The following is an 18123-nucleotide window of genomic DNA, read 5'->3' as shown; positions in this document are numbered from 1 at the left end:
AAGATATCGGCAAATATCGTATCGTGGTTCTTTGTATCGATATATCGTATCGTTACAAAACCCGCGATTTACACGCCTAGTTTGTAACCCTAACCTTGATTTAAAACCCTAGTCGGAAACCCTAACCCTAGCTTGAAACCCTAATTAGCAATGGCAAAACTCCTTGGAAACCCTGGTCGGAAACCCTAACCCTAGTTTTGAAAGCCTAGTTAGAAACCCTAATCTTAAAAACCCTAAAAGTAGTTTGAAACCCTCGTTGGAAACCCTAACCTTAGCTTTAAAACCTAGTTTGTAACCCTAAGCTTGGTTTAAAACCCTAGTCGGAAACCCTACCCCTTGTTTGAAACTTTAATTAGCGATGGCAAAACTCCTTGTAAACCCTGGTCGGAAACCCTAACCCTAGTTTTGAAAGCCTAGTTAGAAACCCTGATCTTAGAAACCATAAAAGTAGTTTGAAACCCTCGTTGGAAACCCTAACCCTAGCATTAAAACCAAATTTGTAACCCTAACCTTTGTTTAAAACCCTAGTCGGAAACCCTAACCCTAGTTTGAAACCCTAAATAGCAATGGCAAAACTCCTTGGAAACCCTGGTCGGAAACCCTAACCCTCGTTTTGAAAGCCTAGTTAGAAACCCTAATCTTAGAAACCCTAAAAGTAGTTTGAAACCCTCGTTGGAAACCCTAACCCTAGCTTTAAAACCTAGTTTGAAACTCTAACCTTGGTTTAAAACCCTAGTCGGAAACCCTGAGCCTAGTTTGAAACGCTAATTAGCGATGGCAAAACTCCTTGGAAACCCTGGTCGGAAACCCTAACCCTAGTTTTGAAAGCCTAGTTAGAAACCCTAACCCTAACTCTAGTTTTGAAAGCCTAGTTAGTAACCCTAACTCTAACTCTAACCCTAACCCTAGTTTTGAAAGCCTAGTTAGAAACCCCAACCCTAATCCTAACCCTAACTTTGGAAACCCTAGTCGAAAACCCTAACCCTAGTTTTGAAAGCCTAGTTAGAAACCCCAATCTTAGAAACCCTAAAAGTAGTTTGAAACCCTCGTTGGAAACCCTAACCCTAGCTTTAAAACCTAGTTTGAAACCCTAACCTTGGTTTAAAACCCTAGTCGGAAACCCTGAGCCTAGTTTGAAACCCTAATTAGCGATGGCAAAACTCCTTGGAAACCCTAGTCGGAAACCCTAACCCTAGTTTTGAAAGCCTAGTTAGAAACCCTAACCCTAACTCTAGTTTTGAAAGCCTAGTTAGAAACCCTAACCCCAACCCTAATCCTAACCCTAACTTTGGAAACCCTAGTCGAAAACCCTAACCCTAGTTTTGAAAGCCTAGTTAGAAACCCTAATCTTAGAAACCCTAAAAGTAGTTTGAAAGCCTCGTTGGAAACCTTAAACCTAGCTTTAAAACCTAGTTTCTAACCCTAAGCTTGGTTTAAAACCCTAGTCGGAAACCCTAACCCTAGTTTGAAACCCTAAATAGCAATGGCAAAACTCCTTGGAAACCCTGGTCGGAAACCCTAACCCTCGTTTTGAAAGCCTAGTTAGAAACCCTAATCTTAGAAACCCTAAAAGTAGTTTGAAACCCTCGTTGGAAACCCTAACCCTAGCTTTAAAACCTAGTTTGAAACCCTAACCTTGGTTTAAAACCCAAGTCGGAAACCCTGAGCCTAGTTTGAAACCCTAATTAGCGATGGCAAAACTCCTTGGAAACCCTAGTCGGAAACCCTAACCCTAGTTTTGAAAGCCTAGTTAGAAACCCTAACCCTAACTCTAGTTTTGAAAGCCTAGTTAGTAACCCTAACTCTAACCCTAACTCTAACTCTAACCCTAACCCTAGTTTTGAAAGCCTAGTTAGAAACCCTAACCCTAACTTTGGAAACCCTAGTCGAAAACCCTAACCCTAGTTTTGAAAGCCTAGTTAGAAACCCCAATCTTAGAAACCCTAAAAGTAGTTTGAAACCCTCGTTGGAAACCCTAACCCTAGCTTTAAAACCTAGTTTGAAACCCTAACCTTGGTTTAAAACCCTAGTCGGAAACCCTGAGCCTAGTTTGAAACCCTAATTAGCGATGGCAAAACTCCTTGGAAACCCTAGTCGGAAACCCTAACCCTAGTTTTGAAAGCCTAGTTAGAAACCCTAACCCTAACTCTAGTTTTGAAAGCCTAGTTAGAAACCCTAACCCTAACTCTAAGTCTAACCCTAACCCTAGTTTTGAAAGCCTAGTTAGAAACCCTAACCCCAACCCTAATCCTAACCCTAATTTTGGAAACCCTAGTCGAAAACCCTAACCCTAGTTTTGAAAGCCTAGTTAGAAACCCTAATCTTAGGAACCCTAAAAGTAGTTTGAAAGCCTAGTTAGAAACCCTAATCTTAGAAACCCTAAAAGTAGTTTGAAACCCTCGTTGGAAACCCTAACCCTAGCTTTAAAACCTAGTTTGAAACCCTAACCTTGGTTTAAAACCCAAGTCGGAAACCCTGAGCCTAGTTTGAAACCCTAATTAGCGATGGCAAAACTCCTTGGAAACCCTAGTCGGAAACCCTAACCCTAGTTTTGAAAGCCTAGTTAGAAACCCTAACCCTAACTCTAGTTTTGAAAGCCTAGTTAGTAACCCTAACTCTAACCCTAACTCTAACCCTAACTCTAACTCTAACCCTAACCCTAGTTTTGAAAGCCTAGTTAGAAACCCTAACCCTAACTTTGGAAACCCTAGTCGAAAACCCTAACCCTAGTTTTGAAAGCCTAGTTAGAAACCCCAATCTTAGAAACCCTAAAAGTAGTTTGAAACCCTCGTTGGAAACCCTAACCCTAGCTTTAAAACCTAGTTTGAAACCCTAACCTTGGTTTAAAACCCTAGTCGGAAACCCTGAGCCTAGTTTGAAACCCTAATTAGCGATGGCAAAACTCCTTGGAAACCCTAGTCGGAAACCCTAACCCTAGTTTTGAAAGCCTAGTTAGAAACCCTAACCCTAACTCTAGTTTTGAAAGCCTAGTTAGAAACCCTAACCCCAACCCTAATCCTAACCCTAACTTTGGAAACCCTAGTCGAAAACCCTAACCCTAGTTTTGAAAGCCTAGTTAGAAACCCTAATCTTAGAAACCCTAAAAGTAGTTTGAAAGCCTCGTTGGAAACCTTAAACCTAGCTTTAAAACCTAGTTTGTAACCCTAAGCTTGGTTTAAAACCCTAGTCGGAAACCCTAACCCTAGTTTGAAACCCTAAATAGCAATGGCAAAACTCCTTGGAAACCCTGGTCGGAAACCCTAACCCTCGTTTTGAAAGCCTAGTTAGAAACCCTAATCTTAGAAACCCTAAAAGTAGTTTGAAACCCTCGTTGGAAACCCTAACCCTAGCTTTAAAACCTAGTTTGAAACCCTAACCTTGGTTTAAAACCCAAGTCGGAAACCCTGAGCCTAGTTTGAAACCCTAATTAGCGATGGCAAAACTCCTTGGAAACCCTAGTCGGAAACCCTAACCCTAGTTTTGAAAGCCTAGTTAGAAACCCTAACCCTAACCCTAACTCTAGTTTTGAAAGCCTAGTTAGTAACCCTAACTCTAACCCTAACTCTAACCCTAACTCTAACTCTAACCCTAACCCTAGTTTTGAAAGCCTAGTTAGAAACCCTAACCCTAACTTTGGAAACCCTAGTCGAAAACCCTAACCCTAGTTTTGAAAGCCTAGTTAGAAACCCCAATCTTAGAAACCCTAAAAGTAGTTTGAAACCCTCGTTGGAAACCCTAACCCTAGCTTTAAAACCTAGTTTGAAACCCTAACCTTGGTTTAAAACCCTAGTCGGAAACCCTGAGCCTAGTTTGAAACCCTAATTAGCGATGGCAAAACTCCTTGGAAACCCTAGTCGGAAACCCTAACCCTAGTTTTGAAAGCCTAGTTAGAAACCCTAACCCTAACTCTAGTTTTGAAAGCCTAGTTAGAAACCCTAACCCCAACCCTAATCCTAACCCTAACTTTGGAAACCCTAGTCGAAAACCCTAACCCTAGTTTTGAAAGCCTAGTTAGAAACCCTAATCTTAGAAACCCTAAAAGTAGTTTGAAAGCCTCGTTGGAAACCTTAAACCTAGCTTTAAAACCTAGTTTGTAACCCTAAGCTTGGTTTAAAACCCTAGTCGGAAACCCTAACCCTAGTTTGAAACCCTAAATAGCAATGGCAAAACTCCTTGGAAACCCTGGTCGGAAACCCTAACCCTCGTTTTGAAAGCCTAGTTAGAAACCCTAATCTTAGAAACCCTAAAAGTAGTTTGAAACCCTCGTTGGAAACCCTAACCCTAGCTTTAAAACCTAGTTTGAAACCCTAACCTTGGTTTAAAACCCAAGTCGGAAACCCTGAGCCTAGTTTGAAACCCTAATTAGCGATGGCAAAACTCCTTGGAAACCCTAGTCGGAAACCCTAACCCTAGTTTTGAAAGCCTAGTTAGAAACCCTAACCCTAACCCTAACTCTAGTTTTGAAAGCCTAGTTAGTAACCCTAACTCTAACCCTAACTCTAACCCTAACTCTAACTCTAACCCTAACCCTAGTTTTGAAAGCCTAGTTAGAAACCCTAACCCTAACTTTGGAAACCCTAGTCGAAAACCCTAACCCTAGTTTTGAAAGCCTAGTTAGAAACCCCAATCTTAGAAACCCTAAAAGTAGTTTGAAACCCTCGTTGGAAACCCTAACCCTAGCTTTAAAACCTAGTTTGAAACCCTAACCTTGGTTTAAAACCCTAGTCGGAAACCCTGAGCCTAGTTTGAAACCCTAATTAGCGATGGCAAAACTCCTTGGAAACCCTAGTCGGAAACCCTAACCCTAGTTTTGAAAGCCTAGTTAGAAACCCTAACCCTAACTCTAGTTTTGAAAGCCTAGTTAGAAACCCTAACCCTAACTCTAAGTCTAACCCTAACCCTAGTTTTGAAAGCCTAGTTAGAAACCCTAACCCCAACCCTAATCCTAACCCTAATTTTGGAAACCCTAGTCGAAAACCCTAACCCTAGTTTTGAAAGCCTAGTTAGAAACCCTAATCTTAGGAACCCTAAAAGTAGTTTGAAAGCCTAGTTAGAAACCCTAATCTTAGAAACCCTAAAAGTAGTTTGAAACCCTCGTTGGAAACCCTAACCCTAGCTTTAAAACCTAGTTTGAAACCCTAACCTTGGTTTAAAACCCAAGTCGGAAACCCTGAGCCTAGTTTGAAACCCTAATTAGCGATGGCAAAACTCCTTGGAAACCCTAGTCGGAAACCCTAACCCTAGTTTTGAAAGCCTAGTTAGAAACCCTAACCCTAACCCTAACTCTAGTTTTGAAAGCCTAGTTAGTAACCCTAACTCTAACCCTAACTCTAACCCTAACTCTAACTCTAACCCTAACCCTAGTTTTGAAAGCCTAGTTAGAAACCCTAACCCTAACTTTGGAAACCCTAGTCGAAAACCCTAACCCTAGTTTTGAAAGCCTAGTTAGAAACCCCAATCTTAGAAACCCTAAAAGTAGTTTGAAACCCTCGTTGGAAACCCTAACCCTAGCTTTAAAACCTAGTTTGAAACCCTAACCTTGGTTTAAAACCCTAGTCGGAAACCCTGAGCCTAGTTTGAAACCCTAATTAGCGATGGCAAAACTCCTTGGAAACCCTAGTCGGAAACCCTAACCCTAGTTTTGAAAGCCTAGTTAGAAACCCTAACCCTAACTCTAGTTTTGAAAGCCTAGTTAGTAACCCTAACCCTAACTCTAAGTCTAACCCTAACCCTAGTTTTGAAAGCCTAGTTAGAAACCCTAACCCCAACCCTAATCCTAACCCTAATTTTGGAAACCCTAGTCGAAAACCCTAACCCTAGTTTTGAAAGCCTAGTTAGAAACCCTAATCTTAGAAACCCTAAAAGTAGTTTGAAAGCCTCGTTGGAAACCTTAAGCCTAGCTTTAAAACCTAGTTTGTAACCCTAACCTTGGTTTAAAACCCTAGTCGGAAACCCTAACCCTAGTTTGAAACCCTAATTAGCAATGGCAAAACTCCTTGGAAACCCTGGTCGGAAACCCTAACCCTAGTTTTGAAAGCCTAGTTAGAAACCCTATTCTTAGAAACCCTAAAAGTAGTTTGAAACTAGGGGTGTAACGATTCATCGATACACATCGATTAATCGATATCATGCGCTACGATTTGTTGGCATCGATGCTAAACGTAAACATCGATCTATATCGCCCGTTTTTGACCTCGGACATTAGACGCGAGTTTATTTTGAAATCCAGTTCATTGTTGCTTGCTTCCTCTTTCCGGGAGCAGTTGTGTTGTGAGCAGAGCAGGCACGTGAAAGGGGAGCCGACAACTACGCGGCTCCTGGGCTGGTGCTATGGCTAGTGTCCAAGAAGACGAGGAAATTCGCTCCCCTTTGGGCTTCAAGTCATTCGTTTGGAAGCACTTTGTAATTTCCTAAATAAAGAGTTTGCAGTACCTTGTTTATTTTGCGTATGAATTGTTATAAATCAGGATATTGTTCTATATCGATCGTAGAGCACTATATCGTGATGTATCGTGAATGAATCACAGCAGGCTTTAAGATATCGGCAAATATCTATGTATGTGTTATGTATGTCTGTATGTAATGCAGTGCTTCTCAATTATTTTCTGTGATGCCACCCTTAGGGAGAAGAAAACATTTTCAGTGAACGAGTGAACGAATTCTTTTTTCAGTTCATATGACTTCAACCAGTAGGTGTCAGTAATGCGCATTGAAGATGGTGCCACCTCACCGTAAAACAAAACAAAGAAGAAAATGACGTAACTTCCCGTTCACGAACGAGTCAATGGGTCAACTGCCTTCCTTCCTTCCCGTGCATCAACGGATCAGTCAGTGAACGTGTTGCGTCTCCCTTCTAGCGTGAACTATGTAAGCCAGAATGTCAATTTACGAGGAAAGCCAAGGAAAGAAAGAACCACTCACTGAAACACCACTTTTATGCACGTTTTCTCCAAGCTAACGGCTAACTGTATTGCATGAAGGGATGCGCCGTTATGCAACAACGGGGAGATTATGCTTCTTTTTGGGTAATCTTGATTTTATAACACTTAAAATAACGTGTATGCATATATACGCCTGAATTGTTATCCAATATATCTACTGCAATTTCACATTAGAATCCTGGTTTGAAATTTACTTTTATTATTTTAATAAACATTAAAACCTGTTAAAACTTGTCTGGTGTTTTATTCCTTTTTATTTTTTGGGGCATGAAAACAAAGATCTGACATTTGGTTAACTGCTTTATATGACAATATTTATGTTTTACGTTGTGTAATATGTGTTGGTGTCCTCCAAAATAAAGAGCAAGTATTTTTTTTATTTTTTTTTTTAGCTTGTATTTTTTTTTTAATCTTTTTATTTTATTTATTCTATTTATTTTTTATCTCATGCGCGGATCGGTTGGCACTTTTTAAATTTCGTTGTACATGTGACAATGACAAATAAAGATCTATTCTATTCTAAGTAGTCAAATACACATTCTTGACACGTACAAAAAATGCATGAAGTTATTAGGTACACCTGAAAATGGTGGTGTACCTAATGGAGTGTCCGTGTGACGTCACAGCAACCAGCCAATCAGGAGGTGAGGGGGGTGGCACTTTTCAGTTCAGCTTTGGCCATGATTTTTCCCTAATGAAGTGGCCTGTTATTAGGTACACCTGAAAATGGCGGCGTACCTAAAGGAGTGTCCGTGTGACGTCACAGATCAAACAGCACTTAACGAGAGTCACTTGGAAAACATGTTGGAACGCGGCCCCCAGGACTAGAGCTTGACACCTGTGACCTTTGACCATGATATTTCCCTAATAAAGTGGCCTGTTATTAGGTACACTTGAAAATGACGGTGTACCTAATGGAGTGTCCGTGTGATTCCCTCGTTAAGTGCACCTGCGTGAAAAGTTTTAGCTCCTGCGGAACGTTAAAGGGGCTAAAACTTTTCACGCAGGTGCGCTTAACGAGGGTCACTTGGAAAACATGTTGGAACGCGGCCCCCAGGACTAGAGCTTGACACCTGTGACCTTTGACCATGATATTTTCCTAATAAAGTGGCCTGTTATTAGGTACACTTGAAAATGGTGGTGTACCTAATGGAGTGTCCGTGTGATTCCCTCGTTAAGTGCACCTGCGTGAAAAGTTTTAGCTCCTGCGGAACGTTAAAGGGGCTAAAACTTTTCACGCAGGTGCGCTTAACGAGGGTCACTTGGAAAACATGTTGGAACGCGGCCCCCAGGACTAGAGCTTGACACCTGTGACCTTTGACCATGATATTTTCCTAATAAAGTGGCCTGTTATTAGGTACACTTGAAAATGGTGGTGTACCTAATGGAGTGTCCGTGTGATTCCCTCGTTAAGTGCACCTGCGTGAAAAGTTTTAGCTCCTGCGAAACGTGAAAGGGGCTAAAACTTTTCACGCAGGTGCGTTTAACGAGGGTCACTTGGAAAACATGTTGGAACGTGGCCCCGAGGACTAGAGCTTGACACCTATGACCTTTGACCATGATATTTCCCTAATAAAGTGGCCTGTTATTAGGTACACTTGAAAATGGCGGTGTACCTAATGGAGTGTCCGTGTGATTCCCTCGTTAAGTGCACCTGCGTGAAAAGTTTTAGCTCCTGCGGAACGTGAAAGGGGCTAAAACTTTTCACGCAGGTGCGCTTAACGAGGGTCACTTGGAAAACATGTTGGAACGCGGCCCCCAGGACTAGAGCTTGACACCTGTGACCTTTGACCATGATATTTTCCTAATAAAGTGGCCTGTTATTAGGTCCACTTGAAAATGGCGGTGTACCTAATGGAGTGTCCGTGTGATTCCCTCGTTAAGTGCACCTGCGTGAAAAGTTTTAGCTCCTGCGAAACGTGAAAGGGGCTAAAACTTTTCACGCAGGTGCGTTTAACGAGGGTCGCTTGGAAAATGTTGGAACGTGGCCCCGAGGACTAGAGCTTGACACCTGTGACCTTTGACCATGATATTTCCCTAATAAAGTGGCCTGTTATTAGGTACACTTGAAAATGGCGGTGTACCTAATGGAGTGTCCGTGTGATTCCCTCGTTAAGTGCACCTGCGTGAAAAGTTTTAGCTCCTGCGGAACGTGAAAGGGGCTAAAACTTTTCACGCAGGTGCGCTTAACGAGGGTCACTTGGAAAACATGTTGGAACGTGGCCCCGAGGACTAGAGCGTGACACCAGTGACCTTTGACCATGATATTTCCCTAATGAAGTGGCCTGTTATTAGGTACACTTGAAAATGGCGGTGTACCTAATGGAGTGTCCGTGTGATTCCCTCGTTAAGTGCACCTGCGTGAAAAGTTTTAGCTCCTGCGGAACGTGAAAGGGGCTAAAACTTTTCACGCAGGTGCGTTTAACGAGGGTCACTTGGAAAACATGTTGGAACGTGGCCCCGAGGACTAGAGCGTGACACCTGTGACCTTTGACCATGATATTTCCCTAATGAAGTGGCCTGTTATTAGGTACACTTGAAAATGGCGGTGTACCTAATGGAGTGTCCGTGTGATTCCCTCGTTAAGTGCACCTGCGTGAAAAGTTTTAGCTCCTGCGGAACGTGAAAGGGGCTAAAACTTTTCACGCAGGTGTGTTTAACGAGGGTCACTTGGAAAACATGTTGGAACGCGGCCCCTCGAAGACTGGAGGTCGACAACCCTGGTTTAAGTGAAAAGTGCCACACCCGCCCTCACCCCCACTTTCTGATTGGCTGTTTGATCTGTGACGTCACACGGACACTCCTTTTGGTACGCCGCCATTTTCAGGTGTACCTAATAACAGGCCACTTCATTAGGGAAAAATCATGGCCAAAGCTGAACTGAAAAGAAAAAAAGATTCAGTTCACTTAAAAGAACTGTAATGCACATCACTAGTGTGTGCGTATGTTCCCTGCGCTCTACACTGTAGAGCGAATACTCCTTGCGCACATTCTTCCAGTGATACCGCCACCTACTGCAGTGGATGTCTAATTACCCTTTAATCTATTATAGCCAAAAGAAAAGCAAGTTCGATTGATTGAAACCTTTATTGTCACACGCGCCCCACTATCTGAGAAGCATTGATGTAATGTATGTAATGTATGTATGTTGTCAGTGTCTCCCCAGTCATGAACCTCACCGCACGTCACTGGTATGTATGTATGTAATGTTATGTAATGTATGTTATGTCTGCATCCATTGCAGCCTGGTCATCTTGGAAGGGGGGGTCCTCCCATCTGTGGTCCTTTCTCAAGGTGTCTCTTTTTTCCACGGACGGACGTGCGTACACACGTACATGTATGTGTGCATGACGGACGCGTACGTGTGTGTGCATGACTGACGGACGTGTACGTATACGTACATGTATATGTACATGTATATGTACATGTGTACATGTACATGTATGTATATATCACAGACGTACGTACGTAATTAATAATAGTCTAAAATATGTCAAGGACCCCAAAAATATATTCTCAAGCAAAATGCAACAAAGGACAAACACTAGCAAGCTTTCACTGTGGCTTTTATTCATGAAAAAAAAACAAAAAAAAAACAGCAGAACATCAATAGCTGGCCGGCAAGGACCGACTTAACTTGTACGCACACCGCGGCGGTTACTAAACAGGCGACAAGCGTGTGTAGTGCACGCTGACCACCCCGCCGGTGCGTCCCGAGTGCTCGACACACACTCGGCACGAAAAAGATGCAGAAGAAGAAGCTGATTGAAAGAGAGGCACCACAGACTTTTCTCTGCTCAGCACATTTGCACTCTATTTACATTGATGCGTGTGGATGTGTGTGCGTGTGTGTGCTATGTACACTTGTACAAACATCAAAAGTCCGATGGCCATCTTTTTCGAGAGGAGCAAACGCGTCCGCTCGGCTTCGAAAAGTCGGAATCAAACGAAAACAAAGGAAAATCATTTGTTCCCCACAATTAGCTCGTTAACCAAAAAGGAAGACGCACATGATTTCCACACAGATTGCATAAAGTTTTTTTTCTCTCCCTCTAGACGCTTATTAAGCTTATTTGCATGATCCTTGTAAAAATTGCATACAACATGAAATCAATGCCACTCGCCCTTGCGCTTTTTCCCCCCTCTTCTAAATCGTTCTGGGATTATAGGCCACCTTTAAAGCACATTTCTGCTATGGAAAACTTTTAAGACACTTTGTTGTTGTCCGTCCGTCCGTCCGTGTATAAATAGAAAAAAGATGGTGGGGTAGAAATGTTGAAAAGAAACAAAACATCAATTACATTATCAACACCGCAAATAAATAAGATGGCGTCATTCACATTTCTCGTGTGTTCCAGTGGCAAAAGGAACCGTGTGGTACAAGGCATTGCTGGCATAGTTTGATCATATATATCACATCTATTCATTTATACACAGACAGTAGAGAGAAACTTTTCCTTAGATTCTGTTCCATCGTCAGCAAGCCCCACAGGAGTGTTGGCCTGTTGATCGTCATCATAATATTAATACGTGACACATCTTTTAAGGCCTTGTCAAACAACTTGGTCCTTGATTTTTGTAAAAAAAAAAAAAAAATCATTACACACGTAAAACACCAAAATCGTCCTTGGAATCAAGAAGTGGGTCAAACCAGTGTCAATTTGTCTTGCCTGACTGAATTAGAAGCTCCAAGACAGAAGGAAAGGAAAGGAAAGTCAGTGCGCGGAGGCATCCACACGTACGTTTGAGTAAGGGGAGCAAACATTTTGTTATTTTGAAACCGGCAAGACTTTTTGCTAAATCATTTTTTCAAATACTTTTTAAAGTCATCTATTTCTTGCGGGGTGGGTATCATCTTACAAATCGCATTTATGTGGACAGACCAAATACTAAACTGAAATCGACTACGTGTGGACACGTCCAAAAAGATGAGTGCAGTTAGCAAATCTTTCCCCTTATGGTGTAATTGCCCAAGTCATTTTGAATTTACAAATATAAAATGTAAAAGAATATAGTTTTGTTTTTTATTTTGGGTGGGGGGGGGGTCTATGTAGATTGTCAGTCATTGGTGTTATGGTAATTTGCAATGATTTAATCAGAAAAAAAATCTGAAAAGATTCAATTCTTGTTGATTTTTCTCATTTAGATAATACGTTCCAAAACGACTCGGGCACTTCCACTACCAGGCTAAAGATGTACTGACAATTTCCACATTTTTTTTGTGCAGGTTTCAAAATGATGCCAGAAGAGTCTTTACAGTGAGTCCTACTCATCATCATTATAATAATACAATACTTTTACAAAATGCAAAAATCAAGAGTCCAGCCCAGTCAGTAACTTTTAGTCATGAGCTTGCTCCATAACAGGGGTAGGGCCTCCACGACCCAGCTGCTCCTCTGTCTTGACCACAAAGGCGTTGGTCTGCGTGCTCTCCTCCGTCTCCTTGAGGGCCTCGCCGGGCTCCGAGGGCTCCTCGTCCAAGGCGGCGGGGCTGCTGCCGCCGCCGCCGCTGCTGCTACTGCAGCTGCCGCTCCTGTTGGCGGGGGAGCTCTCCTTGGGCCCTTTGGCCGGCTGGCTGATGTAGAAGCGCTGGTTCTGGAAGAACTTGATGATGGTGAGTTTGGGGAGGTCCAGCTGGGCGGACAGCGTGTGGACGGCCTCCTCGTCCGGGTACGGGCCCACGTCCTGGATGAAGCTCTGCAGGATGCCAAGCGCCTCCAGGGAGATCTTTCCGCCGCGCGACTTGACCAGGCTGCGCACCACGTCGTCCTCCGTCTCGGCCGGGGAGGCGGTGGAGGGCTGGCGAGGGGGCAGGCGGGGGCCCGAGGGGGGCTGCTGAGACGGGAGCGGCTGGGACGGGTGCTGCAGGGACAGGGCCGATTGGTGCTGAGGCTGTCAACGAGAAGCACCACGTTACAAAACGATTCAAGCCAGACCTAATGCTATACTGACATTGGGGGTGGTGGGGAAGCCATAAAATGATATTTTTACCAGAAAAAGGAACATGAAAGTTTTTTTAAAACATATGACACTCAAAATGTTCTGTGTGGGGCGGTCTGCTCTTGAGTGGGCGAGCGGAGCTGCCTGTTGACCCGTCCAAACGCTCACGCTTTGATTTGAATGAGTGAGTGAGTCACACCCTGGACACGAGATGTTCCACAAGCGTGTTTGCACAACACTTGACGCAGTTCAAAAAAAAAAAAAGTTTTGCAGGATAAAGTCATGTTTTGTTTTGTTTTTTTAAACTATTTTTCAAGATGTTTTGTTTTCAGACAAAAGGGGTAAAAAATATTTTGGTGATTATTATTCAAGAATTTTGGGTGAAAATAAGTTTAGGGAGTGGAAAAGGTATATTTTTCCAAGAACTGAGATGATTTTTTTTTTTTTTTCTGCTATCAGTTAAGCGCGACGTAATTTACCTGCAGCTGGTCTGCCGAGATGTGTGAGAAGTGTGGCGGCCTGTCAGCGGCGTTGTTGTGATGTTGCTGCCCGGCGCTGCTCTCCTGCTCGTAGATGGCGTCGCGCTCAACCTGCGACAGGCTGAGGAAGCGGCGGATCATGGACAAATTCTCCCACAGCGTCCGGTTCTCTGGAGACGGATCCTCCTTCCAGCGCAGAAGCTCGCACAGCCAACCCTGCAATCGAGGAATAAAAAGCGCACAGTCACAAAAAGTCCTCATACAAAAGTATCGGGACACTCGTAAATTACAAGAATGCTAGAGAGAAAGAAAGACTATTGTGGGGAATTGTGTAAGTTTTTGTCATTTTAGTCCAATTACCAACTTTCTTTCACCACTTATATGTCCGTTAAGAACATTAAGGACCGGTTTGGTTCGAGCGCGGCCGTTGTGGTAATCTGGTGTCCGGTGTTCATCACCACCGGATTACATAGGCGGCGCTGGTTGGCTAGCTAGCCGCCTCGTGCACGCTCTCACATGCACGCCCCGTCGTGGCAGCCGAGCACACACGCTGCACGCGGGAGATAACTCAGCATTTTGCGCGTCCCATTCCAGATCCTCCCGTAAGCCTCATCAAACCGTAGAGGGAGGAGGAAGAGGAGGAGGAGGAGGCGGGAGAAAGAAAGAGAAAGAGGGGCCATAAAGCCTCCGTGCCCACCTTGTTCTTTTGCCACATTTATTGTTGCCTTTTTAATTTGCATGCAGAGGGATTTGGACCGTGCTCCAGTTGGGCCGTCTGTGCTTTCAGCTGATTCGGCAGTGAGGGAGGAGACACACACACACACGTACACACACACACACTTGTCTTGTCCAACGCGAGCCTGTGACGGCGTAATCCAACTCAAACACTCTGCAAAGCAGCAGGATTAAACCCAAAGTAGCAGAGCCAATCAAAGCCCACACGGCGGGAACTCCCCTTGCCTGCCAGGAAGTCCATTTCATTAAACGCTAAGTATACGCTACGTCTAGTAGCTCGCAGGTAGACACGCTTACTTTTTTTTTTTTTTGTCCTTGTAATTTGTATTTCCCGGAATTAAATTAGGATCCAAAGTCATGTGCAGAACCTGTCCCAAAACTTCCCGGACCTCGGAAAGTTACTGATTTCAGTATATAATTCCTACATTTAATGTTTGCAGTATTTTGTTTTGTTTCAAACCACCATGCCTGATTCAGTTCCAGAAAGAACGCAAGACCTAGAAGGTGTTAGCCCAAGCTAACAACAGCTACTTAGCGAGCTAACTACGTTCCAAAATATAAAACTTTGAACTGTGACACCAATAAGTCACAGCATCTCTGACATGCTGTCGAAAACAAATCATAACACACGGACATATCGCGCTCATTATCCAAGCGTGGGAGTTCCCCAAAATTAATAACAGATTCAAGTTCAAGGAGTGAAGTTCTCACGGTGCCCGATGACAAAAAAGAAAACGGGAACCAGTTTAGTGAGGACAAAATGATTCACCAGTTGCCCTGCCTATTCCCGATCGTATTAAATCTTACATGACTGGTGTGAGAAAGTGTTCATTTGAGGTTTAATCAAAAGTGAAGATCAAGTCCCAAAAGTGAAGATCAAGTCCCCGGCGTCGGTGCAACGTACTCGCAAACCTCCAGGTGACCTAGAGAGGTAGGAAATCCTCCTCCTATAGACAAGTGATGAGCTCCCAGATGCCGTAAACAGGTTCATCCCAGCAATAAGCAGCGACAGCTCGGGATTATCGTGCGATGCTGGCGCACACCTGCCACAATATTGCACCGTAATCCTCCGGGTCACCGTCATCTAATTAATAAACGGGGGGCGTCAAGAAAGCACAATGCAGACTTTTTTTCCCCACGCATGACCGAGTTCACGCCCACGTAAAAACATCAGCAGGTCGTTTGTGGTTCAAATGGGACAATAGTGGAATTCAGAGTGTTGATGTGGAAGAGGTGAAGTCACAAGCTGGCCAATGACGTACCCACACACACACACACGTACAGTCCAGTATAGACACACACACAAACACCTTCCCATCTAATCTCATTTGGTCGTTATCGGCTCCATCAAGCTGACCTCGGCCGCCCGCCGGATAAATGAAATAAGGCGACAGATGTCCATCAGTTTGTCGTTTTTTGCTAGACATAGTCCTCTGGTCGTTCAAGTGACACATAAAGAAAGGCAAGCAATCAAAGCCAAAGATAGAAGATGAAAGCTATGACATGGCATTCTTTGAACTCTGTTGCTAACCAAAATAGCAGCACCCGCGCAGAGTTTTCCCCATCTAATCTCATTCGCCCGTTATCGGGCTCATCTGGCTGACCTCGGCCTGCAGGATAAATGAAAAAACTACAGATACACACCAGTTGGCTTGTTTTTGCTGCTAGTCAGCCCAACAACCTTAGACAAAGTCTTCAATGTGTTGTTTGCAGTCTATGTGTGCTCTTGCTAAGAATGAGGAAACGGAAGGAATGATGAGCGCCTCCAAGGTAAACAAACGTGTTTCATTAGCTCCTTGGACCTGGCCGAGCTCCAAGAGAAGCGCAGTCAGACAAAAATGTTAGATCGGAAAAAAAGGGGAACGCGCAAACCGGTCGGTCCCGCTCCGGCGCGGGCTAACGTGCGCCGACTCGGAAATAAGATTCCGCCACAGTGGCCGCCCATCTGCTAAGGACGGCCGCCACATACGCGGCGGGCCATATGCCCATCTCCCGCCACAATAAGCAATAATTGCAGAGGGAAGCGGAGGAAAGGGGGAGGGGCGTCGGTATTTTCTTCTTGCTATGTGAACGTAGCAAAAATGGGAAGTGCATCGAAATACATCCAGCCTCGGATGAACTGCTGTATTATTTTATATCATTCAAATATTTATGACTTCAGCGTAGCTTAGCCATGGCCGCCGAGGCCGGCCAATGGGTCAAAGATAACAATTTTGTTGTTTGTCTGAAAATGACAAACAAAGCCCCGAGCGAGGACTAACAGATGGGTAAAACTGCACATTGGAATTGTGACTCACGAGCTCAGTCTTCCAGACAGGATTAAATAGTGACTCATCACAATCAACAAGGTGTTGATTTCAAACTAATGATCTAATTGTGTAGAGTCAAGAAGCTGCCGGGCTCGGGTCTCACCGCCCTACGTGACGAGCTATCGTCCCCGCCAGCGGTCGTGACCTCTCCCCGTGGAAACAATAGGCTGACTTGACAACAATGACGCGCCACAACTTGCGCGTGTCACCGCTCGCTCCCGGCAGAACAATGGCGCGGCGGTTCAGCGGGGCAGGCGGCTTGCGTCACCGCCAATAACGCGCGTATGTACGAGCGCGAGGGGGTCGGGCGGAGGTTTCGGCAAGCAAACAGAAGCAGATGGAGCATAAAGAATAACCAAAGGCAAATGACCAGTTCATCTTAAATGGAGCACATTAAACATCTGCGTGGCTACACTTATTTTTAAGCACATCTTTTATTCCTGCGCAGCTCACACCAATGTTCGCAAGACAATCACCTTCAAACCATACGATGAACAACGGGAATGGTATCAAATCCAAGCTTTCGTCAAGAATTATTTTTTTTTGGGCCAATTAGAGGTGTAATCGCCGTTTTTTTTGCATGATGTCTTTAAACGATTAATCGATTAGCACTTTGATAATCGAGGAGTTGTTGACTAATTGATTAATCGTTACACCTTTAGTTAATATTACTGTTTATGTTTTTATGAAGTACATTAAAGTGCTACTTTCTCTTTTTAAAGATACAATCAAAAATGTATTTGGGGGGGCAATGATAAGTGATTTTGTCTAGCAGCTTATTTGTTTGTAAATAAAGTGCAATGAATGTGTTTTGGATGACTATCGGTTGACGCCGTACATTCTATTTTGAGTCCCAAAGCTTTTTTTGGGGACGTTGCGGCAGCACAAAAGTTTTGTTGATCGTCTTTTGTGTCGCTAGTCGGGCAGATGGAGGATAAAAATGCACCAACACGGCGGCGATGAAGCAACAACAACAACAACAGCAGCTGCATTTCAAACACACAAACGACGACGCAAAGTCTGATTCCGTCAATTAAGGCGCGGGGTGTGATTTAATTCAAATACGGGCTTTAATTGCTAATATCAAAGCGTAATTAAGATGATAAATCGTGACTGATCTTATTGAATTAGGAGCCGGCAGAGAAGCAGCAAATTGACTGTCAGCTCAATAAGTGTTTGGAATTGGCTGACAAGTTTGCTTCCAGTGTTCATCAAACGCATTTTAGACTCAGAAATTGGTCCCAAATATGTTTTTTCTTTTTAAATGCTAATTTAATAATAATAACTTGGAAATTCCCTGTTTTTTAGGCATTTTCAGAGAGATCTTTCTTGATTAATATGTCATAAAGCATTATGTTACTTTTATACCATTAGAAGTATTGGGGGGAAAAAATAGACCAATAGAAACTATGTTCTCATTTCCCGCACTCAAGTCGCCGCATTGTACAGGAGAGGCTAGTTGGATTTTGTTTCATGTTTTAGCACAGAATGGGATCCTTTTAAGTTTTCTTCCAGCGCGCATTGAATGCATGTTACACTGGTATGATTAGCCTAACATCAATCTTCATGAGCCAGTCAATGGAGTTTTGCATTACATGTTAGCATGAAGCTAGCAGACGTTTGTTCAACTAAATGTTTCAATATACAAAGTTGTAATTTTTAATTGCCTCTTATTTGGAGAACTGTGCTAAAAAAAAGTGTCTTGTCTCAAGACAGTGA

General features: G+C 43.5%; 1 protein-coding gene across 4 annotated transcripts in view; it reads right to left on the bottom strand.

Annotated features, from left to right (window-relative positions):
* Nucleotides 1-10490: 10490 nt before the first annotated feature.
* The window catches only part of LOC119135696 (DNA-binding protein SATB1), a 42892-nt gene continuing 35259 nt past the window's right edge, over nucleotides 10491-18123 (bottom strand). For all 4 annotated transcript variants that reach the window (XM_037273467.1, XM_037273466.1, XM_037273469.1 and 1 more), the window contains exons 12-13: nucleotides 13361-13576; nucleotides 10491-12833 (exon numbers count right to left, since the gene is read on the bottom strand). In XM_037273467.1, coding sequence (XP_037129362.1) covers nucleotides 12282-12833; nucleotides 13361-13576 — 768 coding nt within the window. In that variant the 3' untranslated portion in view covers nucleotides 10491-12281. The remainder of the gene's footprint in view (nucleotides 12834-13360; nucleotides 13577-18123) is intronic.

Source organism: Syngnathus acus, chromosome 16, assembly GCF_901709675.1.
Source record: "Syngnathus acus chromosome 16, fSynAcu1.2, whole genome shotgun sequence".
Classification (NCBI taxonomy): Eukaryota; Metazoa; Chordata; class Actinopteri; order Syngnathiformes; family Syngnathidae; genus Syngnathus; species Syngnathus acus.
The sequence above is the reverse complement of the archived record's forward strand: the minus strand, read 5'-3'. Positions and strand labels throughout refer to the sequence as shown.